Source organism: Podarcis raffonei, chromosome 5, assembly GCF_027172205.1.
Source record: "Podarcis raffonei isolate rPodRaf1 chromosome 5, rPodRaf1.pri, whole genome shotgun sequence".
Classification (NCBI taxonomy): domain Eukaryota; kingdom Metazoa; phylum Chordata; class Lepidosauria; order Squamata; family Lacertidae; genus Podarcis; species Podarcis raffonei.
This window is the reverse complement of record NC_070606.1, coordinates 91,331,729-91,357,108: the sequence shown is the minus strand read 5'-3', so window position 1 is coordinate 91,357,108 and position 25,380 is coordinate 91,331,729. Positions and strand designations below refer to the sequence as shown.

The 25,380-nt window shown below is 44.0% G+C and overlaps 1 protein-coding gene across 4 annotated transcripts in view; it reads right to left on the bottom strand.

Moving 5' to 3' along the window:
• Window positions 1-2,586: 2,586 nt before the first annotated feature.
• The window catches only part of USP13 (ubiquitin specific peptidase 13), a 66,623-nt gene continuing 43,829 nt past the window's right edge, over window positions 2,587-25,380 (bottom strand). The window contains exons 8-21 of one of the 4 annotated variants that reach the window (XM_053390607.1): window positions 24,738-24,925; window positions 23,275-23,346; window positions 22,431-22,524; window positions 15,967-16,092; window positions 13,735-13,888; window positions 12,405-12,579; window positions 11,925-12,013; window positions 11,513-11,689; window positions 10,810-10,836; window positions 8,323-8,466; window positions 7,267-7,433; window positions 5,798-5,960; window positions 3,760-3,844; window positions 2,587-3,141 (exon numbers count right to left, since the gene is read on the bottom strand). In XM_053390607.1, the coding sequence (XP_053246582.1) occupies window positions 3,048-3,141; window positions 3,760-3,844; window positions 5,798-5,960; window positions 7,267-7,433; window positions 8,323-8,466; window positions 10,810-10,836; window positions 11,513-11,689; window positions 11,925-12,013; window positions 12,405-12,579; window positions 13,735-13,888; window positions 15,967-16,092; window positions 22,431-22,524; window positions 23,275-23,346; window positions 24,738-24,925 (1,755 nt within the window). In that variant the 3' untranslated portion in view covers window positions 2,587-3,047. The remainder of the gene's footprint in view (window positions 3,142-3,759; window positions 3,845-5,797; window positions 5,961-7,266; window positions 7,434-8,322; window positions 8,467-10,809; window positions 10,837-11,512; window positions 11,690-11,924; window positions 12,014-12,404; window positions 12,580-13,734; window positions 13,889-15,966; window positions 16,093-22,430; window positions 22,525-23,274; window positions 23,347-24,737; window positions 24,926-25,380) is intronic. The other 3 variants (XM_053390610.1, XM_053390608.1, XM_053390611.1) reach the window with 3 other exon arrangements.

Here is a 25,380-nt window from a genome sequence, read left to right as displayed (position 1 = left end):
TACACAGCAAGAAGCTAAATTGGGTTGGCCCACAACCTTTATGTGCACAGGCCCGGATGTAAAATGATGGAACCATCCACCAAAATCCTCTCTCTGCAAGCTCTGTTAAATGAATTTAAGCTGTGAACCGCCCTGTGATCTTCGAATGAAGGGTGGTACACAAATTTAATAATAATCATCTGTGCTTTTGATCCCATTTCATTTCAACAGGGCTCATGAGGAAGACCTGGTAGGTTGCATCCAGAGTTTATCTGCATCCAAGATTCAAATTCCACCAAGATATACAAGCCTATTTACTGACCCCAAACATAGCCTGTGTGAGGGAGAAGTTGAGAAGTTGGAGGAAAATGCAGCTCCCCCCTCAAACCCCACCCCCATATCTCAACTACCATTGAATGATGTTCTGTCAAGTTTTTCTACCCTGCTTTTTTAAATTGTCTCGTGCATATGCACACAAATGTGTGTGGAGCTTTGTGCTAAAGAACATTCCAAAAGGAGAAGCAGGGAGCAAATGTTTGATAGTAAAGAGCCAGATAATACCTTAAGCACCAATGCCTGAGCTTCTTGGCCAGGGGTCAGCAAACTTTTTCAGCAGGGAGCCGGTCCACTGTCCCTCAGACATTGTGGGGGGGGGGTGGACTATATTTTGAAGGGGGGGAAATGAATGAATTCCTATGCCCTACAAATAACCCAGAGATGAATTTTAAATAAAAGGACACATTCTACTCATGTAAAAACACACTGATTCCCAGACCGTCTGCGGGCCGCATTGAGAAGGCGATTGGGCCGCATCCGGCCCCTGGGCCTTAGTTTGACTACCCATGTTCTCGGCTGTTGTTCTTTGGGTTTGGATACTGTGCTTTGCATGCATTCATCTCTCACTCTCATATATAAATATTCACAGAGAGAGAGAGAGAGCTATTTTAGAGCAGAGTCTCTATACAGGCAGATAGGTTAACAAGTTTGCTTCTGGGAAATCTGATTGGCTCCCAGATTCAAGAAGGAACACACTGAGAGTTCCCATTATTTACACTTAGATACAGGATGCTGGCATAGCAGATCTCGCCTGCTTTGAACTAGCCCTTATACGTCCACAAGGTGGAGGAAAGACCACTTTGCTGAATTTTCGCAGGCACAGGAGACCTTGTTTAAATAAGCACATCGTGACAAATCCAGACTCTGCAGAAATCATCAGAATTAGACAAATATTCCCCCAGTGACACATTCTAAGGTAACAGCAAATAACAGCAGATCAGCCAGCAAATTTTGTGGTACATTCATAGTGACTTGAGAAGCTGTAATTGAAGGTAGCCTGGGACTAGGTTGCGAGACAGATCAGCATTCTAACATGCCTGTAGCAGTGCTGTAAAGTGGTGGTGGTAGAATAGACCCCAAGATATAGGCTTTGGATTCACCACTCGCAGTGTTGCTGGGCTCGAAAGCCTCTTTCTGCCTTTTGTGGCTGTTGATTTGTAGAATCTAAGCTGAGCTACAAGGTCTTAAGCTGCATCACTAGTGCCTCAAATGATGCTGGCTCCAAGCATAAATAGCAGCAACACCGATCTTTCCATAAAGAAACTCTGTGTATGTGCATGTATACACATGCACACACAAACACACACACACACACACACACACACACACACTGTAATGTCTCCTGAACTTCTGCGCAAGTAGTATGTCATTTACTGAAGATTTATACTTGATACAGGTTTGTCTGCTGTTTTCTATGGTGACAGCTGCATTTGCTTGACCTAAATCAGTAGGCACCACTTTATTTGCCATTGCAAATTCCCTAACAACCCAGTAGTTCAACAAAGGCAAAAAAGTAATAAAAAAGAACTTACCAGGCCCATGAGTTCACACAATGAATTGAAACAAACAAACAAACAAAAATACACACACACCCCTTTTACACTTGTAAAGCCATAAAATAGCACAGTGAAAATAGTGTGAAACTGAAAAGAAGACATTGGAGGCAGTGGGGAGGTTTTTTAGAAAGGGATACTTGGCTCCATTGCAAACTGCTGACAAGTCAATATGATGGTTTTTAAATGGGGAAAAAAATCAATCCATCAGCAGGCTATTTCATGGGAAGAAATTTTAAATAATTAAACAAGCTATGCCAGAGGAAAAGGGCTGTCTGCATATTTGCTAGACACGGTTCCTCTAGGGAGCGTCATTGCCAGGGAAAGTTATATATTTTAGCTTCTCCATAAAGGGTCCCTATCTTTAAAATATTTTGTGGGGAATACTAGAGCAGCATAAAAGTGGAAGGGAAATCAAAGCAGAATGACTTCGGGTCCAGTACATTTTACGACCCTGATGAGGTCTTCTTCTGTGGTAAAGGATTCCCAACCGATCCACAAACATTTGCATGTCCTCACCATGTGACTCTCCCCCATCCTGTCGCCCTAGCAACTCTAGTTCCTTTGGTTGCCGGGGCAGGGGAAGAAGGTGGGGCAAGAGCTAGTCACAAGGTGAGCCCCTGTAAACATTAAGAAGAACAATGGGAATACTTGTCATGGGGACCCATGGAGTGGATTCCCTTTACAGTATATGCAAAAGCATGAATAACCGAGGAGGAAAAACAGATCTTCCACTAAACATTCCCTTCAGGGTGGTGGTAAACTCTCCAGTCAAAGGCAGTGGCTTGGCTACCATCACTGATTCCATAACAGTTGTTGAGGGTCGAAACTGACTTGCGAGGCAAGAAGGTGGGTGTTTCAGAGTTTGAGAGCAGTCTCGTGTTCTCCAGTTGCTTGCTGCAATCTCGGCTAGTGATCAGAACAGCCTTGAGGTCGCCACAAAGTGTATACATTTTTTTTTTCAAAATCCTAGAACGCGCTGTGACCCAACAGAAATTCCTCCACTACAGTGTTAAGAAGGCATCAAATGACTGATCCTGATTTTAAGCTATAAATAGTACCCAAATGTTTTCCTTTTTGCTCCTTTTGGCAGTCCAAAGGCTTTGCTTGTTTGAAACGACTTTTTGGCAGAATAAAAAGGCTTATGGCTTCTTAAGGCCAAGGGGCGTTTACTAAGGCCTAACTTGGTATCCTGCGGTAAAAGTAAATATACCCCAACTCCCTGGGTGGTCGCTCAGAGGCACAGACTTTGAGGTCATTGTAGATCACCCACCTGAAACAAAGAGATGGGAGGAAAAAGAAAAAGGCAATGAGTGTATTGAGAAATCAGGCTTAATGCCCAATCCTGGGGGGCTCCACATAGGTCAGAATCCTACCCTTACCCAGCATCCTTTTGTCTGGATTATTAGCCTGGAGAGTTCTCAAAGAGCAAAGGAATTTACTGCCCAACCTGGATACCTCTTGGTCTTTTTAATATCATTTGCTGAAAATCTTAGGATTCTTTTTCTGCTGTAAACTGGGGGTTGCAGACTGCATCCAGGGATCTGCTGGCACATGCTGTATTTCATGGGCAGGATTAAAGCCACGTTCAGATTGGAGTCCATGTCAGAATTTGGACAGAAGCAATAAGCATGGGCCCAACATAAAGGCAGGTGAATCTTGCCAGAAAGGACAGAATGTGAGGGGGAATAGTAGAGCTTAGGAGACAAGAGCATGATTGGATTGAGGCAGGTGGAAAGGAGGAGAAAGAGATCAGGTAGCTCCAGTCCTTTCAGTGGAGTTTGCTTCCACGACAAAGTGGTTAGGACCAAAGTGCCAAGCTCCCTTTGAGCTTTGTTCAAACCTGGTAGTTTTACTAATTTTATATTATCTAACAGTTCCACCTACTCACCTTCCCTCCTTTTTGAGATGACAAACATAATGGCCACTCATTGTAGATGTTCCCATGTGACTGATGAACCCAAAAAGTTCATATCCTGTGCAAGGAAAATACCAAATATGAGAAGCAGGGATGTGAAGAGATGTCCTTAATAAGCCAAGTCCAGCAGTCGCATCTTGCAAGCATCATGTTAGTTATCCATTCGTTCACTCATCATATTTTGAACCTTCCCCTCCCTCAGGGGATTCAGGGGGACATACTATGCTTGTCTGTTTCCCCCCCACCCAAGAAATCCATTTTTAAGTGAAACAGACATCTAGAAAATAGCACGGAACATGCATGTAGATAGTCTCTCATGTTCTTCTCTTAATGTAAACACACACCCGGAAGTAAAAACTGGGCATGGTCTCTCTGTCCCCTCTACACCCCATGCTTGTGCAGAGAAACAAACTGTAATGTAATGGAGCTGGCGTAGCAACTGTTATATGAGATTATCTACCATATGTTTTGATACTTTGTCGTGCGCAAAGAGGAGCCATATCACAATCTCAGCCACACTTAACCTTCCCTGGATTATAGATGTCTGCTGGGATTAATAGTATTTTGAATTAATGAGAAATTGTTCAAATGTTTGATATTATATTTTATTGCTTGTTTTTCTGAATATATTTTAAACTGATAGAACCTGCAACATTGGCGTTATCACCACTGCGCTCCAACCAAATGATTATAATGATGCCCCAAAATGCACTTTTATATTCTGATTATTCACATGGCCACGCAAAAACCTTGTGAGAAAAAGAGCCAAGAACTATTTGCTACTTCCAGGCTTTCTAAGGTGACTGTGGTCTACTGTATTTTTTGCACCATAACACTCACTTTTTTCCTCCTAGAAAGTAAGGGGAAATGTCTGTGCGTGTTATGGAGGAAATGCCTATGGGTGGCATGCCTACGGACTTTCCTCCTCTAAAAACTACGTGCGTGTTATGGTCGGGTGCGTGTTATAGAGCGAAAAATACGGTACTTCTTTCTGCTCAGTACTCTTCAACTGCTGTCTAACAGCTCCACCCTGTGGCTGGTTTTAGATTTTCCCCCCTGCAAGGATCACTGTGACCATCAAGGTAAAAAACGAAGCAGATTATCTTTTGTTACAGGCAGATATAAAAAAGAGGAGAAAACGTGAGTCTAAATGTGTCCAAGCAGCACAGAGAAATGTCTGCCCCCTCTGGGCACCTGTATCAAAAGCTGCTTCAAATCAATAGTCCACACAGCTTGCACTATCTAGTCTAACTAGGGCTATGGGATCTTAAAACAAAGGCAGCCTTGCCACCAGAGTCACTTTAATGAGAGTTGCCCGGGGCTAAACCTGAGGACTGCTGCACACCAAAGAGTTGTTTCGCACATTACACAGTAATAAGCCCAGGTTTGCCATCAAGCATACATTCAACAGGGGGCCTGCAGTGAATCCTGGCTCCTTAATGAGGGCATCGTTACAACGAATATTGTACATTTGCAGGTGTGCTTATGAAAATGTTTCTTTCCCTTTTTCTTTCCCTTTTTGCATCAGGAAGAGGTCTGTAGAAATCAAAAGCCAACTTGCTGATTTAGGGTTTTTAGTTTGCCATAATTAGAATTCTTAAAAAAGACTAAATATGACTTTTCTGCATTTTTTTTTGGTCTTACTCAGGCAGCACAAAATAACCCCACTTGTCGAATAAAATAGACAAATGAACCTATCCTTCCTTGCTGACCTTTACGAGGTTGGACAAAACTTAGCTGTTCTGACAGGCATTTCAGGGTATCTTGAGAGGGTTTGGGGTTTTAATACTGCTACTGTTGATCTTTAGCCATGAACATGTGTTGGCAGTTTCAGTGAATTGATTTTGGTATTTGTCATTTTAAGACTGACTGATAATTGTGCATTTTGTACATGGTTGTATATCACCATTTACATTGATAGTGGAGAAACGATTGATAGCCGCAGCAAATACATTTGGGAAAGAGGAATGAGATATGAACAACCAAAGCAAAGTGTCTATGGGAAACTTACGCCCAGAGCCATCTTTGATCCTGGGTCCTTCTGGATCAGATTCTGCAAGGATGTTGGCATTCACATGGTTCTCTAGGTCCATGGTTTCAGAAGTCGTTTCGTTCTCCTCCTCTGGCTCTGGGTGACTGAAGATCCAGTCTAATGCATGCTCCAGGTTATTATTCTGCCAACCAATAGGAAGATAAAATAGCCAACAGCCATCAGCATCTGTACAACCATTGTGGTTTGGGTGCCTTTTCCCAAAAATAAAAAACCTGTTGCTGCATTGTTCCCTTTGTATGGGAAACACAAAGAAAAGGTGGAGGCACAAAACCTGCTGCAAATGGAAATATTCCCACTGCAGCAGAGAGGCTTCTTCTTCTTTACGTGTCTGAAGCTCACAGAGTTTGATTTAAGCACCATGGACAGTGACAACCTCAACAGAGTCTCCTTCAGTTCAGCAGAGCAGCTGTATTAGGCTGTGCAATGTGGTTGCCATAATCCCGTATTTGCTCCTATGTCATGTTTAACTTCCACCCACATAGTCTGGACAGATTGTGTTGGTCTGGTACCAAACTAAGGATACCCTCCCCTAGCTGGACAATCTTAACCGATGGGAAGAGCAAGTGTTACAAATATTATGATGCCAGGAAGGGCAACAAATGAATGGAGCCTTCAGGCTGCTGCTGCAGCAGTAATAAAAAATGCAAGCTAACTTAATTCAGCATCAGCTTTTGCAAGCTACAGCCTACTTTATCCATGTCATTCATCTAATTATGTCAGCTCATGCCCATCAATCTCAGGCCCAAAGAACTTTGTCCTTACGATTCTATAAGCCTCTTATTCAGTTCACTGTTACTCAAACTGCACATTTCTGAATTTTCCACTCCAGCTCTTTCCCATCCTCACCAGGTGAGAATGCCTTTTGCATCAACCTGCTGGCTAGTGTACTAACTTTTAGCATGAGTTCCAGGGAACCCAGAGACTGGGGCTCCTCAGTGAGGAGTCGCCACAAGATGAGCATCTCTGAAAGACAGGCAAGCATCCGTTGCAACAAAGAATGACAGGGTACCAAGTTGAGGAAGGCTGTGCTATTGAAACAATAAATAGGCACCTCAAACAGAGAAGTTCTGAGTATTGGTCAAAGAGCTGCATTCTCTTTAAAAGCCTCAAGCCTGTCTTCCTAAAGCTGCTTCCCAACCCTCAATAAGCTATTGGCAAAGAAGATTTTGCAGCCAAGATTTCCCCCTGACCAGTACCTATGAACAGGATGCCGCATAAACTTAATTCCCCAAAGGAAAAGGAGTGCAAGGTCTTCCTTTGTCAAATGTCCTGCTGCCACTGCTAATGGCAGCAAAAGGGCCTGTTCTGCTTTGGATAATGACATTAATTTACCATACCAGCTTTTGAAAGTCATATTTGATGAGGAAGTGGAGGACGTTTGCATCTGTGCTAAAAATAGACCCCAAATAATTTGCCGGACGACTCACTGTTGCCCGTAGCGCATGGAAAGCTATATTCCGCTGAAAGCCCATAGAGGTAATAATGGCAACCATTTCTTCTGGGGGCTGGTTATCCAGCCCAACAACTGCTGCTCCACCTGCCCCAGGAAAAGTGGCTCCTCCGTAACCAGGGATGGCTAAGGGCTCTGCAAAATCTGGAACATAAGCGGCAAATATTCAAATCTATGCAAACAAATTGAGTGCCTATTCTTAAACCAGGAGGAGCTGAGTTCCAGTCACCGGACAGCAACAACAAGAGAGGGTTGTTCCTTTTATGCCTTGCTTGTGGGCTCCATGGGGAGGAAGCAGAAACTTTGATGTTTGGGTCTGATCAAACAGGTCTCCACTTATGTTCACACAGATGTATTTGCAAGGCAGGAAGCAAATGACTAGATACCCGCAAAGTCCACCCCACACCCATGATTCTGCAATGATAGGCTAATCTAGGATGGAACAGTGAAGGAAGCTGGTGAAGCTGTCTGTGGATTGCTTCCAATTTAAAGGAATACAAAACAACAAACCCCTGTGTTGCACACTTAACACAACAAACAATATCAGTGAATACAAACACGAAGACCAGTATACTAGATAGCACTGCAATTCTGTGTGAAGTTTATATAGTTTTCATATACACAGGTCATTGTTTCATATTTGAATTCTTTCGCAGTTGTGCTGAAGATTCCAGCGAAACAGTCAGATTATCCGGGATCACTGTCCTCCGTTGTTATTCACTTACTACTTCGGCACCATGAACGCCTAAAAAAGTTTTACCGCAGGATAGCATCTATTACTTTGTTTCAACTATAGACTTATTATACTTCTACAGACTTTCAAAGATTGACAGATGTGTGTTCATTTGATTTCAAATATATTAGAGAATTTACAAGTGTACACATTTTGTTTTCGTTGTACTAAATCGTGTATATCATGCAATAAGAATTGCAGTGCTAGCCAATTAAAAGGAAGCATAGAGAGCACAGAACTGTCTTAGCGGGCATGGCGATGTCTATTGCAGACATATGCGCACCCAATCAGATTACAGACCTGGTTCTTCCATGTGGGCAATGATCCAGTTGAAAGCCACCTCAGCACCCATGTTGCCTGTATAGTAGACAGCTTTACGGCATGCTTCCAGTGGAAAACCCATCTCAGCTAGCTGCATCACTGAGGATTCATCAATATCTGGAGCTGAAAGAGAGAGAGAGGACATTCCCAATGTGAGAAGCTGTCAAACAAAACAAGAGCGAAGCAAAACACCATCCTACACCATCAATGGACAGGGCTTTGTGTTTCAACTGTGGCACAAAATGTGCAGTTTTCATAGAATTGGGAACCTGCCATTTGCTGCCCTTTTCAAAACCTTTCTGGCCCTCATAATTGTAATAAAAAGGTTGAGGCAGCATCTGTTGGAAACTCCAACTATCCAGTAAAAAGAGAAAGACGGTTAACTTTACAGCTCTATATCCCTTCCCATCGCTGCCACCATCCTTACTCTCACCTCTAATATTAATCACTCATCTTTTTTCCATTTCTGAGCCCGGTCCTGTTTTTGAGGTTTCCAAATGCTGAAAATGCCTTTTAATTCTCACACACTTTGCATGCTTAGCAGATCTGCTCTTGTGTTAATTTATTCAAATTGTAACGTTCAAGCTTTTAAAAAAAAATCTTGTCCAGAACACACAACCCTAGAATTAGTGTGCATGGAACGTGCACACATTAGTGTGCATAGGATGTCACATTCAATTTTATACTTGCTAAGACCAGCAGACAACTGAACATCTGGGCAACTTTCTACAATGATCTTGCATTTACACAGGCTCAGTTTCGCTCTAAAGAATAACACAGCATAAATCACTCGGAGAAATATGGACACGCACTACTGAGATGCAAGCACATAAATGGTTATGAGAGCCTACAAAGATCAGTTGAGGCGTTTGCTATTCCCTATGCTGAGACAAAGGAACATTTCAGAGGGATAGCAACGCTAGCTTCCCAGGTTATTCTGTACCACAGCTACTCCAAATTTTAAGGTTTACTCACATACATTACTGGAGCCTCAGCAACAGATTTGCAACTAAGGTTTGGCAAAAGGGTAAGCTGAAGGCAATAGCTTCAGTCAATTTAAGCTCAGACAGGATTGCCAGTGTTATGGTTCATTGTCCACAGGAATCCGCAATTCCATTGTGGGGTGTATGTGTGTAAGGCAGAATGCAAAGTGAGGGCAACTTTCAATAGTCTTGGAACCATAATCTATTGCACAGCTGGAAGCAGACATTTCTTAGGACACTCTGGCCCTTAGCACTAAAAGCCAGCCACTTGAGCAAATTGGCATAGGGAATACAGAATGAAGACCATACTATTAGCTTCAAGTGAGCCATTAACTGTCAAGCAAACAGCCCCAATATTCCAGGTGCAACAGCAATGCTCTGTCTACTAGACAGCTAAGGCTGGAAGTCTTCAATGTAATGCAGAGCGGGGGACCTCTAGTCCAGAGAACCTTCCCATCTCACCTGTGGGCCTCTCCCCCGTTGACCCTGCCCACTTCCTCAGTCCCACAATGCTTTTCACAACCCATCAGTGTTAGGTTTAATGTTTTATATTTCTACTTGCTGGGTTATGTTGGCATTGGGCGTCCTGGTTGTGGTGTGCCCCTCCCCAGAGAGGCTCACCTTGAATGTTCCTTGTGGTTATTTTCACACGATGTAAAGTTTTTTAAAAAATTCTCAGGACTTTAAAAAAAAACCTGCAATATTTATGTTTTGAATCACTGCTTGAATAATGTTATTGGGCAGCCTATATAAAATACCAAAAATCAACCAAAAAAAATTTAACAATCAATTATGCAATTCTCCCACCACCATATTCAGGCACATTCCAAGGTGATTTGATTCAATTCAATGGGGATTTGTTGAAAAGCTAAATCTGCCCCTCTTTATTCCCATCTGACAAACTGGGCCCTGGGGTCAGAAGATGTTCGTTTGCAGAAAAAGAAAATATGTCTCTCAATGGCCAAATGGAATCTCCAGTACCCTCTGAATACTAGGAAGCCAAAACAAACAACGAGGGAGAGCTGTTGTCATCATGCCCTATTTGTAGGCTTTCCAGAAGTATTTGGCTGGCTACTGTTGGAAGCAAAAGACTGTTTCATGGGTTCGATCCAACAAGGCTATTCCAATGGCAATACATAAATCTGATGCTCCGTCCAATGTGGGAGCAAAGAATTATGCCAAAGAAAATTAGCATTCCCAAGCCTTGAACCAATTGTGAGGGAGTAAAGATGAAGAAGATTCCAACACAGGAGAGCAGTCTCTGATGTTTCCCTGGTACTTTTCACGTCTTCCACCAAACAATCAAGCAAACATTAAGAATAGGTTGGAAGACATTCAAAGCAATGGCACAATTAAAAGCCCAAAGAGAAGAGCTTCCATGCATCTCTCTACAGACAAAGAGCCCCTGTACAGCAGCGAATAAGTTCACTAAAACAGCCGTTAAAAAAATAATAAAGCCAACATAATGAAATGAAATACATACGCTCCATGAAATGGTTCGTCATGCCATCTGAAAGTGAAGAAGGCAAAGTGAGGGAGTGTGCACTGGGATGGCGAGAGAGAGGAAGCTGGCCAGTTCTGCGTTGGGTGCAAACACTAGATCCCATCACTGCTATAGAGTCAAGGCCTTGTTGGGACATTAGATGTGCTTGTTTCCATAGAACTAGGGCTTCAGATCTGGTCATGGGGATCTGTGCCATTGGCCTAACCAATTATGCTCAGCTCACCTTCCCCTGCTTCTTTGCATAGGTGTGTGCACACACCTGCAGGCTGACCACATCTATGCATCTCCTCTAAATCAGGTCCCCAATCTTCTAGGTACTTTGTGGCCCACCAGAACTACCCCAATGCCTATGCTTGAGTAGGCTTCCTTGATCCTGGGCTCCCCATTCTCCATTGATTGCTCCTCATATTACTTCCAGGTTGGGTCTTCAGAGCTCAGTCTCAATTCCTGCCTGCACAACATGCAAAATTTTGTCAAGGAATGGAATCCCACTTACTAAACCAGGAAACAGGCCTCAATTCTATAACTGGCTACTTCTCTCACACCCATAAGCCCAGCGCCCAATGGCTGCGGTACAAAGGATGTGCCATGGAGATGTTGGAGTTTGTCGTCCCAGAAGAAGTCCCATGTGAACAGGTAGGGAGCAAAAGTGACAAAGGAACAGAAAAGAAGTTCAACTAACAGTTGTGGTGGAGAATGGTGGGGGAGTAGAGATCCTCGTGGTAGCAGGCAGTACCTTTGGGGTCATCAGGAATGATAATGGGCGGAGAGATATCTGGGAGCTCCTCCTCTCCTGGTTGGAGGCCTGTGGCACGGAGGTGACTGATGTCCAGAAGATCTGGCATGTCTATGGAAACATCTGCAAACACAGCAGGGCAAAAAAAGCCTATAGATGCACAGCAAATACGTTACAGGAACATTAAAGCACGCTCCCATACTCAGCTCCCCAAACCCAGTGCTTTAGTCCTAAACCAAAAAAAAGGTAGGGACTGATTCTCCATAACAATGGTTTCTGTGCTCTCAGGGAATCCCAGGAAACCTTACAGGAGAACCCAGGACAACTGAATATAGAACAGAATATTCAGAGCACATACCAAGCTTCTTAGGTATCCAATCCAAGCCAAAAGTGAACTTCTTTATCTGTACTACCAGGTACTCGGGAAATGAAGCAAAGCGAGAGGTTCTGGAAACAAAAGCAATTTCATGTGAATGAAGCTGCAACATGGGAATGCAAAACCAAAAGAGTGCTGCACTCAAAAACAGATTCATGCTGGAAGAATAGAAGGAGACTGAAAGATCTGTATTGGGACCAGTGACTTTTTAATTTGTTCAAAAGCAATCTGGAATCTGGTCTGATCCAGGAGGAATCATCTTATGTAGCTGGGAGTGGGGATTTGGAGGCAATGGGAAGCAAGGAAAAGCCAGTCCCCACAAACACAGATACAAAGGTTCCTGAACTTAATCCTGTTTGTATTTGTATTCCCCAAGCCATTCAGGAGGCTGCGATTGAAGCTTCTTAAGGACATCTCACTCTCTTAACATGCATACCCATGTATAGGACAAACTGCACTCACTTAACTCCAGCAGACTTGGCTTGAAGGGCACTGCTCCAGAAGTCTTCTACATTATCTGGTTCTGAAAAGGCCTGCAAACAGGCACTAAAAGGGATTTTGGCACGTACAAGCTCCGGCAGGGGCCTCCTTGCAGTTTCAGCTTCTCTCCTCTTCAATTCGTAAGCAATCAATTCATCTAACCAGGAACACAAGCAACAACAGAGGGCCATTGTGTGTGGAGAATGGACAGCCTTATGTGAGTCACTCAGATAATAAATACTGCATTCTCACATGCAGTCTCCCTCAAGTTTCTCCCCTCACTAACTATAAGCATGGTTTGTTATTTTGATATCTAGGATTTACAGTTCAGGTTGAAGTTGGTTAGGAAGACATAGTAAGCTGCCTCATACCAAGTCCACACAAAATCAGTTTTGTCTACACAGATGGGCAGTAACCCTCTTGGTTCCAGGTAGGTGTCTTTCCCAGCCTTACCTGAAGAAGCTAGAGATGGGCTATGACCTTTTCCCAGAGGTCAGTCAGCGTGGACAATTCTGAGCTGGATAGACCAATAGTCTGACTCAAGACAAGGATGTTTCCTGTGTCACCATTCCCCCATGATGCAATATACAGAACAAAGGGGAACGTTGGGTGCACTCAACTGTCACTTTGAACAGGTCAGCAGTGTTGCCCAACAGGCCTGACTAGTGCCATGCCTGAAAATAATCCTCTAACACTCTGGGATTCCATCTCAGCTAACACAGAAGAGGTTCCCTCAAAGTGCAAATTTCCACTGATCATCATGAAGTATTCCACTTAATCCATCTGGTCTCAGAGGTTCAGGATATTTTAAAGGACAGCATTTCAGGTATTTTGCATTACAGTAAAACTAAGGATTGTATCACACATGTATGTGTGTACATCACTTGACTAGAGGCTGGATGCATGAACTGGTTTCTCTCCCCCCCCCCTCAGACTCACACACACACACACAATCTGAGGTAGTGGCAGGAGAAAGGGAAAGTTTTGTTTGCGTAGTTAAATCTACCCTGTTTCCCCAAAAGTAAGACATCCCCCGAAAATAAGACCTACTTCCAGTTTTTCCTCTCACTATAATTTAAGGCATCCCCCGAAAATAAGGCCTAGCGCATCTTTGGGAGCAAAAACTGATATAAGACACTGTCTTATTTTCGGGGGAAACAGGGTGGTTAAATCTGTAATGGCTCATTCACACATGCAAGCTATTGTGATGCTGAAATAACATGGATGCATGAATAAACTGAGCAGAACCCAGAAGTTTCTTCTGAAGGATGCAAAAACCAACACATGCAAAGTAGCCTAATTCCCGCCTAACCTTTGTTCACTGCAGCTTCCATTGCTACAGGCAACTGCATGAGATAGTCCACCCTCTCGGTATATCGGACTTTCCTGGACTGGCAGCACTGTGTACGTTCCTCCACCAAGAACCGGAAGACATCAGTCGGGTTTTCTGAACCAATGGGGTTCCTCTGAAGGGAGAAAACAGGTCAGACCTCTTGGACAATCATGACAGCGCAAGAATAACCAGGCCACATGCGAAGATCCAAAGTACATCTCCTTGCTGTCCTAGTTTCTCAGCTGGGGTGATGCTGACAAGAAGCTAAGGAGAGCCTGCTGAATCAAGGCAAAGGCCTATCTAGTCCAGCATCTTGTTCTCACAGTGGCCAACCAGATGTCTGTGGGAATCTAGGGAGCAGAACATGAGCACAAGAGCACTCGCCCCTCCTGTGGTTTCAAGCAACTGGTATTCAGAAGTGTTGCTGATATTAGGAAGGAGCCACACTGAAGCTGTTCCCATACTCTCATAGTAACATAAGAAGAGTAGTTTAGTTTTAACACTCGAAGCACTAAGACATTAAGAGTCCAAACTGACATACTACCTCTTCAGCATGAAATTTCAACAGCCATATTGAAAACTTGCAATTGTCATGACTGATACCGATTACATTTTAGGGGATGTTTTATGTCTCAAAAGCATCACACAGAGTACAAGACAGGCAGAAATTTAAATTTCTCACACTCCAAAAGGAAGAAATGATAAGAAGAGCCTGCTGGATCAAGGCCAATGGCCCAACTAGTTCAGCATCACAAGTTAATCCTGATCATTAATTTTAACAGGTCTACTCTGAGTAGGGGACGCGGGTGGCACTGTGAGTTAAACCACAGAGCTTAGGACTTGCCGATCAGAAGGTGGCGGTTCGAATCCCCAAGACGGGGTGAGCTCCCATTGCTCAGTCCCTGCTCCTGCCAACCTAACAGTTCGAAAGCACAAAGTGCAGGTAGATGAATAGGTACCGTTCTGGCGGGAAGGTAAACGCGTTTCCGTGCGCTGCTCTGGTTTGCCAGAAGCGGCTTAGTCATGCTGGCCACATGACCCAGAAGCTGTACGCCGGCTCCTTCGGCCAATAAAGCAAGATGAGCGCCACAACCCCAGAGTCGGTCACGACTGCACCTAATGGTCAGAGGTCCCTTTGCCTTTGCCTACTCTGAGTAGGACTCGCATTGACTACAACCCCTACTTTGCAATCAAGTAGTACCGACACAACTGGGTGGTGGGAAATAATCTTTTATTTCTGCACTACAATGTTCTATGCGCACAACTGTGAAAGTTTCTGCGGCCTTGTCGTCAGTGTCCAAGAAAAAAAGCTTTCAATAAGTACTTATCTCCCATGTCAATACTTAAGAGACTCATGAATTGATTTTTGTTAATTTATTTCATGGAACTCCTCAAGATAAAATATGATAAGGCACTACACGTCCATTCACTCAATTGATTTATCTGAAAGGAAATGTCCCGATTTCGCTGAATCAGTTGCTAACCCAGCAATTAATTATTATTATTATTATTTTGTAAAAATCAAAGAATCATCTCCCTTTCCTCCATTGTCTTCCCTACTGCTGTGGCTCACCCTGGGACCTGGTGGTGAAGTCTGTGTATTAAATCTAACAGCAGCAGCAGCAGCAGCCAGATTTCCAGTGTAAGCTCCTTGGGGCAAGGACGCATCTTATTTTGCTAACGTAAATCTACAAAGGTGCCATGTACACCTCTGGTACCACACCACACCAATCAATCAATCATTTTACACCAAAACTACTATACTGTACAGTAGGAAGTGGGTGGCGCTGTGGGTTAAACCACAGAGAGCCTAGGACTTGCCGATCAGAAGGTCGGTGGTTCGAATCCCCGCGACGGGGTGAGCTCCCGTTGCTCGGTCCCTGCTCCTGCCAACCTAGCAGTTCGAAAGCACGTCAAAGTGCAAGTAGATTAATAAGTACTGCTCCGGTGGGAAGCTTAACGGCGTTTCCATGCGCTGCTCAGGTTCACCAGAAGCACCTTAGTCATGCAGGCCACATGACGTGGAAGCTGTACGCCGGCTCCCTCGGCCAATAAAATAAGATGAGCGCCGCAACCTCAGAGTCGGTCACGACTGGACCTAATGGTCAGGGGTCCCTTTACCCTTTACCTTACTATACTGTACAAGACTAACATACCATTTTTGTCTGATACAAGCAAAGACAAGACAAGTAGTGGCTAACCCTTGCTCACCTCTATGAGATGTATAAGGTGCAGGAGAAACTCCTGTGCATCTTGCTGCCGATTGGAGGAGAATTCAGGGTGCCCTTTGCTTACAAAAGCTTTGAACATGCGAGGAGAGATGCCATTGTGCTGAGGCTAAAAAAACAGAATAAAATATGCCATGACGCTTTGTAATTAATGCTTTGTTGCATGTGACAAAAACGGCGCTCTGTACCACTGTTACGATCCTCCTTCCCATCTTTCTCAGTATCAGTTACCCAAAGAGCTATTCCCATTGGGAGAGGACAGATTTAATTATTTGCCCAAAGGTACACATGGGAAGTCTGGGGATGAACTGGTGCAATTCACAACACTGCTTGATAATGTATGCATGTTCTATGTGAGGTGGGAGGTGGCAGCAAGTCTTCAGGCACCCCCAGAACCCCAGAAAAAGACGAAATGTCATGCATTTGTGACTCCAAATGTACATAATGACATCACATAATTTGAAATATAGCAGGATTATTTTTTTTAGTTTAGTTATGGTTGTTTTAGGTAACACTCCTCCTGCCCATCTACTAAGTGGACAGGGACCAGCCTGCACCCACACACCTTACAGGGATTGTCTTTACATTTCCCCACATCTACAGAATGATTTCAAGGAGGTGAAGGGAGATACTGGGAATTCTGAAAGCTATTTTGGGCAATACGCATATGCCCTCCACTGCCCTGCAGACAGAAGGAAAGTCAGAACAAAACTCCAGCTACCTAGTACGCTGCTTAGTTCTGTGTCAGAAAGCTTTAGAAAAAATAATATAATATTTAAAAAACTAAACCTGCCAGGCAAAGGTCAATGCTGCCTTCACGCAATGCAAGGAGGGCAGCATTATTTATCTATTTCATTTCATTTCTGAATCGCTTCCCATGAGGCATCTCAAAGCCATTGAAAATATAAACACATATCGCAAATACATTTAAAAACACGTTTAAAAAATGATTATAAATATAAAAATTGGAATGGCACGTACATAAAAATCAATCCAAAACATAAAGCAAGGCAACAGCCAGGATAAAGATTTCAGAAGGCTTGTTGAAAGAGGGACATATCAAGATTCAAGGGTTTTAGGTAAGCCAGCATGGTCAGTGATTGGAGATGGTGGGAGCTGTAGCCCTTGTATTCCGGAAAGCACATGGGTAAGGGGCAGGAGGAATGCAGATGCAGGGACTGTTGGGCCAGGCGAACTGGGAACCTGGGCAATGCAATGTTGGACGCATTCACAGTATGGGCCGAAACTGATTTAATAGCCACCCCCTCTTGTGAAGCCTGTAGTTTTGGTTGCATGAGAGACGGATAAGAACACGTGAAGAACTCTGGCAGATCAGATCAAGGGTCCATCTGGTTAGGGCATGAAGGCTATTGCTCTTCTGCCATGTTTGCTCTTGCTCTTGGTATTGAAAGACATGGAAGATGCTGGCTGCGGTTTATGAGAGGTGTAATACCCTTGAACACTCCCCTCCTTATACCACCCTCCCCCAAATCTCCTGTTTATTATTTACTTTGGTAAAGCGTTTGGTAATTATGGTGCTGGAGGAGACTCTTGAGAGTCCCATGGACTGCAAGAAGATCAAACCTCTCCATTCTGAAGGAAATCAGCCCTGAGTGCTCACTGGAAGGACAGATCGTGAAGCTGAGGCTCCAATACTTTGGCCACCTCATGAGAAGAGAAGACTCCCTGGAAAAGACCCTGATGTTGGGAAAGATGGAGGGCACGAGGGGAAGGGGACGACAGAGGATGAGATGGTTGGATGGTGTTCTTGAAGCTACCAGCATGAGTTTGATCAAACTGCGGGAGGCAGTGGAGGACAGAAGTGCCTGGCGTGCTCTGGTCCATGGGGTCACGAAGAGTCGGACACGACTAAACGACTAAACAACAACATGGAGTTTCCTTCTCTTGCCAAGCTAATCTGCTGCAGTGCACAGGCAGATTTTAAAGTGTATGTATGTATGTTTGTTTGTGGCGGGGGGGAGAGAGGGAGAGAGAGAGAGAGAGAGAGAGAGAGAGAGAGAGAGAGCGCACACACACACACACACACACACTCTCTGAGAGCAAACAAGAGAGAAAATTCTGGCAACGCTTTCCCCATCAACAGTTGCAAAACCGTTTAGCTAAAAATAAGCTGGGTCATATCAATCTCTCACATGAACGCTTTGGGCAGGAGGCGCCCAATGACGTCGTCCAACGATGGATGGATTCCAAAGATGCAAGAAATTAAAATATACAGCAGCTCTCTATGACGTGTGTTAACAGGCACCATGTAATGTGCCAAAGTATCAGTGTGAAAAACTAGGTAGATATATCTGAATAAATCTGATGAACCATTTTTACACTAAACTTGGCATTGCCTGTGAGAAATAAGAGTATGAGGAAGAAAATGTAAAATTAATCATTGCTATGACACTTCTGTTTCGACTGCATTGCCTCTCATGATGGCAGTGCATTAATATGAACTAAAGCTGAAATGTGCTCCTTTGCTAAATAGGTTTTGAACTTACGTTTTTCATGGGGCGGGGGGGGGGCAGGCAAACAGGTAGTTCCACTGAGACAGTCAGACATATAATATGAAAGTCGTGATTTTGTACCGGTAGCTCGAGAGATTGGGGCAGAAGGGGGCAGTAACATGGAGAGCAAGGAAACCATCCTTCAATTGCAACACAGAGAATTGGATGGTGAAGCTTTGAAAAACACCAGCAATGGGATTTGCATCTATCTTGTTTTGTTTCTGTAGGTTTTATAGGCAGAAAATTCTTTGGCTGCACTGAGTTTGGGCACCCCAGCCCACACTGGTTAGGAGGCTCTGCTGATGCCTCTCACCCAGTCCTCCGCCCATGTCCAAGTCAATGCACCATTTACTCCACCGATCACACAGAGGCTCAACACTTTCCTCATCAATAATTAATAATAATAATAATAATAATAATAATAATAATAATAATAATAATATTTTATTTATATCCCGCCCTCCCCAGCCGAAGCCAGGCTCAGAGCGGCTAACAACAGTAAAATAATACAGCATTCTAAAATCATTTCATTCTAAAATCAGTTCAAAGCAAATTAATGGCAACCATTGGGCTAGAGTTCTGTGAGGATTACCAAAGGAGGGGGTTAGACTGTGCCCTGGCCAAAGGCCTGGTGGAACAGCTCTGTCTTGCAGGCCCTGCAGAAAGATGTCAAGTCCCGCAGCGCCCTAGTCTCTTGTGACAGAGTGTTCCACCAGATCGGAGCCACAGCCGAAAAAGCCCTGGCTCTGGTTGAGGCCAACCTAAGCTCCCTGTGGCCCGGGACCTCCAAGATGTTTTTGTTTGAAGACCATAAGGTCCTCCATGGGACATACCAGGAGACGTGGTCCCGTAGGTACGAGGGTCCTAGGCCGTATAGGGCTTTAAAGGTTAAAACCAGCACTTTGAACCTGATCCTGTACTCCACTGGGAGCCAGTGCAGCTGGTACAGCACCGGGTGAATGTGATCTCGCAGCGAGGACCCTGTAAGGAGTCTCGCCGCGGCAGTCTGCACCCGCTGGAGTTTCTGGGTCAGCCTCAAGGGCAGCCCCACGTAGAGCGAGTTACAATAATCCAGTCTGGAGGTGACCGTCGCGTGGATCACAGTGGCTAGGTCAGGGCGAGAGAGGTAAGGAGCCAATTGCTTAGCTTGGCGGAGATGAAAAAATGCCACCTTTGTTATAGCTGCAATCTGCGCCTCTTCATCGACGCAACAACTCCACCAAACAGCATGACCCTTGGGAAAAGGCTACTGTAAACATGATGCTGATTCAACACAGGAGTGGCAAGAGTGGTTTTACTCTGCCACAAAACCCCGCTCTTGGCCTAAATTCAACAACACAATTGTTGTGAAGGTAAAACGGAATTCCATGTATGTTACTCCAGAGTTACTATCCAGAGGATAGACAGGATACAAAAGTGGGAAGCAAAGAGGAATGGATGCCCAGAACTTCTCTCTAGTGCTGAAAGACAGGGCAGCTGTGGTTTCTCCCATTCCCCTGGCCTCAGCCATTGGCTGCAGGGGTGAGGAAAACAAGAATTCTGCTCTTGCCAGAAGGAAATAATTGGGGGTGGATGAAGACTAGTAAAAGAAAACCCACTGAGAAAGCTCACCGCTACTGGCTCCCATCCTGGCTTGAGCCAGTCGTGCACATGTTCTACTATGCATGGGGTTCGGATTTTGGAACACCACTAAAAACAACCGAGAAGCAAGATCTGCAGCGGTACATCAAAACATTTCATATGTTGGCAGAGGCAACGCAGCCACCTCATCACAGACCAGGAGCTAAAATGCATAGGCTCTCCCTAGAACTAATTTGCGCCCAGGTAGTCATGTGAATAAGCTCCAATTCTCCCCATCTTCTTTAGGGACTCTATAAACTGAGGACTGCTATTAAAGAATTGTTAGCTAATCAATAAACCAACCACGTTTAAACAATTTTTTGTTTTAGCAAAGCTTCCATACAGCTGCCTTTCTATAGATCCTGAGAGGTGCAATAGCTTAGACTTTAATAAAGAAAAGCTGCCACTATCATTTAGAAAGGAAATGCCATCTTTGGGACTATCTTGCTGCTAAACAAATATAGCCCTAATTAGCAACTTGGATGGGTTACCACTAAGAACCCAATTTAAGGAAAGATGTATTTTTAATAATAATAATAATAATAATAATAATAATAATAATAATAGGTCCAGGAGAAGAGTCCTTTAAAAAAAGATGGGGGTTATGCCATCTTTAACATTTTATATTTAATCCCTTATTTAAGCAGGAACATACCAGAACCAAAACAGCCTCCCAAAGGCAGAAGGTGAATATCTTTAACTATTGGCCCTAACCCATTAGAATTTGCCTTAGCTGACTAAAATTAGCTTTGAGTAATCACTCAGTTCAAAGTTTTAAGCTTTTTTTAAAAAAAAGTGTTGCAGTTTTAAAATGATTTCAAACAAATAATTACTCTTCTGGTTGAACTTGCAACCCTGCTATAAATACACCACTGCGTTTACTCTGAGTAGTTCTTCCAGGAACAAAAATTCCTCTCCAGCTACTGCATCTCCTGTATCCATTACATGGTGACCTTTCCTTTCCAAACACCCCACCTTAGAGAGGGAGAGGCAGGGTGGGGACATTGTGAGTTTCCAAGTTTTAGGGTAACAAAAGATTGACAGCGACACAAAACGCTAACTAGACACAAGCTGAACTATGTCAGACAGTGTCCTAATAAAAGCAAAGATTATACGGCAGGCATCCATAAATATATCATTTTTTTTAATCCCCCAGTGGGCCAAACATACTAGCTCCGAGCACTGCTTCCAGAATGGAACAATACTGCCTCAGTAAAGGAAAGATAAATAGAAGGCTGTCCTCAACCGCTCAGAGGTGCTAAAGTCAAATCTGTGCTGCAGTTCTTAAAAATATTCAGGTTTGTCATGTTTCTATATGCATTTACTCTGGCTAGGACTCTGGGCTGCTTTTGGGGTTTTTCTGCCACCAGCAGTTATCAGGCTTCAGGGCTTCATTCCACACTGAGTCACCTTGGCAAGGAACCACAGCAGATTTGCTACGGCACTGCCAATGCATTATAGATTATGTCTAAGAACGTGTTCTGGGGAGCCATGCTCAGCTGATGCAGGGCACAGACCAGATCTGTCGACAGAGGCATAGCTAGGTGGGGGGTGGCACACCGTGGGGGGCGGCACTTACCGCAGGGCCTGCAGGCGCCCTAGCCACGCATGACTCTTGGGTGGCTTGGGTGTCTGCAGGCTCTGCACTGCCCATAACAGCAGCATGGGGCTTGCGTCTGCCCGTCTCCCCCAGGCTCAGCCTCCCTACAGCTGTAGGTGAGGTGGTGGTGAGGCTCCACACAGCACGCCCTGCCCCGGTTCGGCCCGCCCAGTGGGCAGCTTGCCCTGGGCACCCAAGCAGCTAGCTACGCTGTTGCCTGGATGCCTCTTCTGTTAGAATTCCTGCTCCATGATTGCAGTCACGGGATTTTTATCTTTCACATGACGGTGCATGTTTTGACTCCACACAGTGGGAAATGACGAAGACAGGATGTTTGTGTTGCTGTGTTCCGTGAAGTGGGACTATTGTCCTTTGTTCTTTTTCTCTTTGCTGTCAGATGCTAGAGAGAGAGGGAGCCATGTTGCAGTGCTCCGTGTGTGTTTATATGTAAAGTAGATTAGCCAAAATGCTGAGTTGCTGAGGTCTGTTACACAACTGCGCATACTCTACGGATCCCTAAGTGTGCTGGTGTCGGTTGGCATCAGTCGCTGTGATGTTTGGGCTGAAGAAAGCTTATGAAGCTCCTGAACGATCGTCCAGGAGGGAGGGAACATGCCAATCATGCATGTGTCTCTGCCAGGGTCCAACTTGAGTGTAGGCTGAACTCCTGACATCTTCTACCTAGTTATCAAGCTGTGCATGCTAGGTAAATACCTTGTGTTCTTCTTTCATCACCTGTTCAATGAGCTCAGATTTCGTTGGTGGTTTAGAGTATTGGCCTGAAAGGAGGCCATGTCCCAATTTAGCCCTGTAGTAGAGGAAGGGGGGCAGGGGTGGGGTGGGAGTAGGGAAGGAGAGAGAAAGCACACAAAATGTTTCCCACCAGGCTCAGAGTAGGGAGAAAACAGCAGGAGGGTGAAAGTAAGGCTAAATGTGGCCCATCTGTTAACACACACCCTGGACACACATCCTTACTATGATCCAACTAAGCTTCTTCCCTCTTGGCATCCCCATTTCAAAAAGCAGCAAGTCATACAAAATATTGTAGTGTTAGATATGCGGGAGAAAATACTCTTCATACCACATAGCTATGCTTATTACAAACAACAGGACTACTCTGGCGAAAGTCCAGGTCAAATCAAATACAGCGATCAGATCAAAGTCAATCAAGCACAATCATTTCTCAAATGTCACAGGTGATTCCAAAAATAAATTAAATGAAAATTGTAAAGCAGCAATATAAATACTGAACAAACAAAATCAACAAATGCTTGGCACTCTCCACAGAATGGAAACAGCTAAAGTCAGCTTTATAATCAATTACATCCTATAAGATAAAGCTACTGTGAATAATTGCCGCTGCAAGCCGTGCCACTAACCAAGTTCAAAAGGAAATCTGTCATTTAATAAGAATGCCAAAAGGCAATTAGTACATTTCCCCCCATGTCCAGAACGGTGTTTGTCTGGGTACCTCATAAAGGTTATTAAAGCAACAAACAATGTGGGAGATTCAACCATTCAGAGAAATCTGCTGCTTAATATAAAACCTGCCACTTACATTTGCGTGTTGAAATCTTGTGTTGGGTCTAGAGGAGAGTAGTCAAATATTCTTGGAAGGTTTCCCACGTACCTATCCAGAGAGAATTGCAGGGGGGGAGAAGAGAACATTCAAATACAGCAGATTGTTTTCCATTGACATAATTTGCTGAGGAGACCATTTGCTCCCATATAGTCTTGCCTAGGCCTTAAAATCTACTTCAGAGGTCTTGCTCTTGTTGCCATCTCAATATACCCACTGTGACAAGAATGAGAGGCCAGGTCTTTTCTATAACAGTGCTGAGGTCCCCAAGTCAAAATCCATCAGTCAGACACCACCTCCATCTCTATTCTGTCAGAAACTGAAGGCACCTGATTCAATGGGCTTTTGACATATAGCATCTTTTAATTCTACTTCTGGTGGATTTTAATTGCTAACATTCTTAGTCTCTCACTACTGTTGGTTTTTTTCTTTGAACTGGTTGCATTGGGTGGTATCCAATGCTTCCACACTGCTGACAGAAGGCATCCAGCAGCAGAATGCGAGAAGAAGGAAATGTTCACCTGTTCCTCCTTCCCATGCACTTCCTCAAAATCTGCTCTGGAGGACTGGGGGTCCTTCAGGAACAGATTTTGGGGGCAGAGGGGGCTGCAGAGGGACGTTCCTTCCCTCCCGTTTCATCAGAAAAGGGGAAGAATTGAATACCACTCATATGGTCTAACAATCTGTCCAATTTGTATATTTATAGTTTTGGTGCTCTGTTTTTATCCTTATTGCTGCAAAGCCACTCTTAAGTACAACTGTAGAAGAGTGGTGTATAAATAAATGAATGCTTATCCTCAAATTTTGGAGGTTTGAATTTTGAGACACCTGCTAGAACTCCACAAGCAATACGGTTCCTTCTGGGAGCAAAACAGCAGTTGAGCTTCCTCTGTCTCCCCATCTCCATCTGGCTGAAGAATGGAGTAGATTAGTTCCTAGGATGGCTATGCAGACCCTATTGCCAGGCAAGAGTGTGGAGTTGACAGGGGGAAGGGATTCTAATGAAGAGCTATCCCCTCTGGCCATGGGACTCTCAGGGGATTCACACCACTGTGCTTGAAAGTATTTATATATGCACTCAATAAACAGATGGTTGCTGCAGGGCTTGGAGTAGAGGATGAAGGATCCCTATAAAATCCAGCAAGCTTAGGAGTGCTTTCAAAAAAAGAGAGATGGAAAAAATAAAACATGGGTTGGACATGTATCTATTAGACCCACTTCACATCTAACAAAATATGTAAAGTGAGAATGCAACAACTACATTCACCAATGGATAGGTATACTTCCCAGGAAGTCCCAATTAACCACAGCTCCCTGTTGGGGATAAGCATTGGGGCAGACCTGGAGTTTGCCATTGTGTACTGTAGCGAGCCTTAGTAGTGCAATGAGGAACATAAGAGGTTCTAATCTGGTTGCCGCAAAACTTCCCTAGAACGACTTACGCTCTCTGAAATTCAGGGATGCTGAAAATGGCTTGTAGGACAGTGTTGACATAGCAGCTGTTGCCCAGGTTTTTCATGCCTGTGTATCCTGGACCATACATTGGCTTTAGCTTCATGCCAGACTCTTGGATCACTTCCCATTCAGATACTCTGGGTTTGATGTTGTTATCTCTTGAGCCATTCTCCGTCTGAATGCAAAAAAAAAAAAAAAAGCTTTTAAGCAGCAGCAGTTTTCAAAAGCGTATGTTATGAACTTATAAAGCAGGTGTATTTAAATAGAAAAATGAAAAAAACACCTTGTTCTGAGAACGTTCCCAAATGAAACACTAAGCAATAAAATAGTTTGCTTTCTGCTTGCTGAGATACAAATGCAATCATGTCTCCACCTGCTGAATTATCTAAGCAACTGCAATCACAACTTACTCCCACTTTTATAGCCGCAACACAGAAAGATCCACTGCTATAGCCATAAAAAGCTCCCTCGTTTTTCTGTGGAGCTTCACATGCAACATGTGGTAAAAAAAAAAAAAAAATGGAGAGTCCGATTTGCAGAGACCTAAACTTAGGGAGGCGGGTGGTGCTGTGGGTTAAACCACAGAGCCTAGGACTTGCCGATCAGAAGGTTGATGGTTCAAATCCCCGC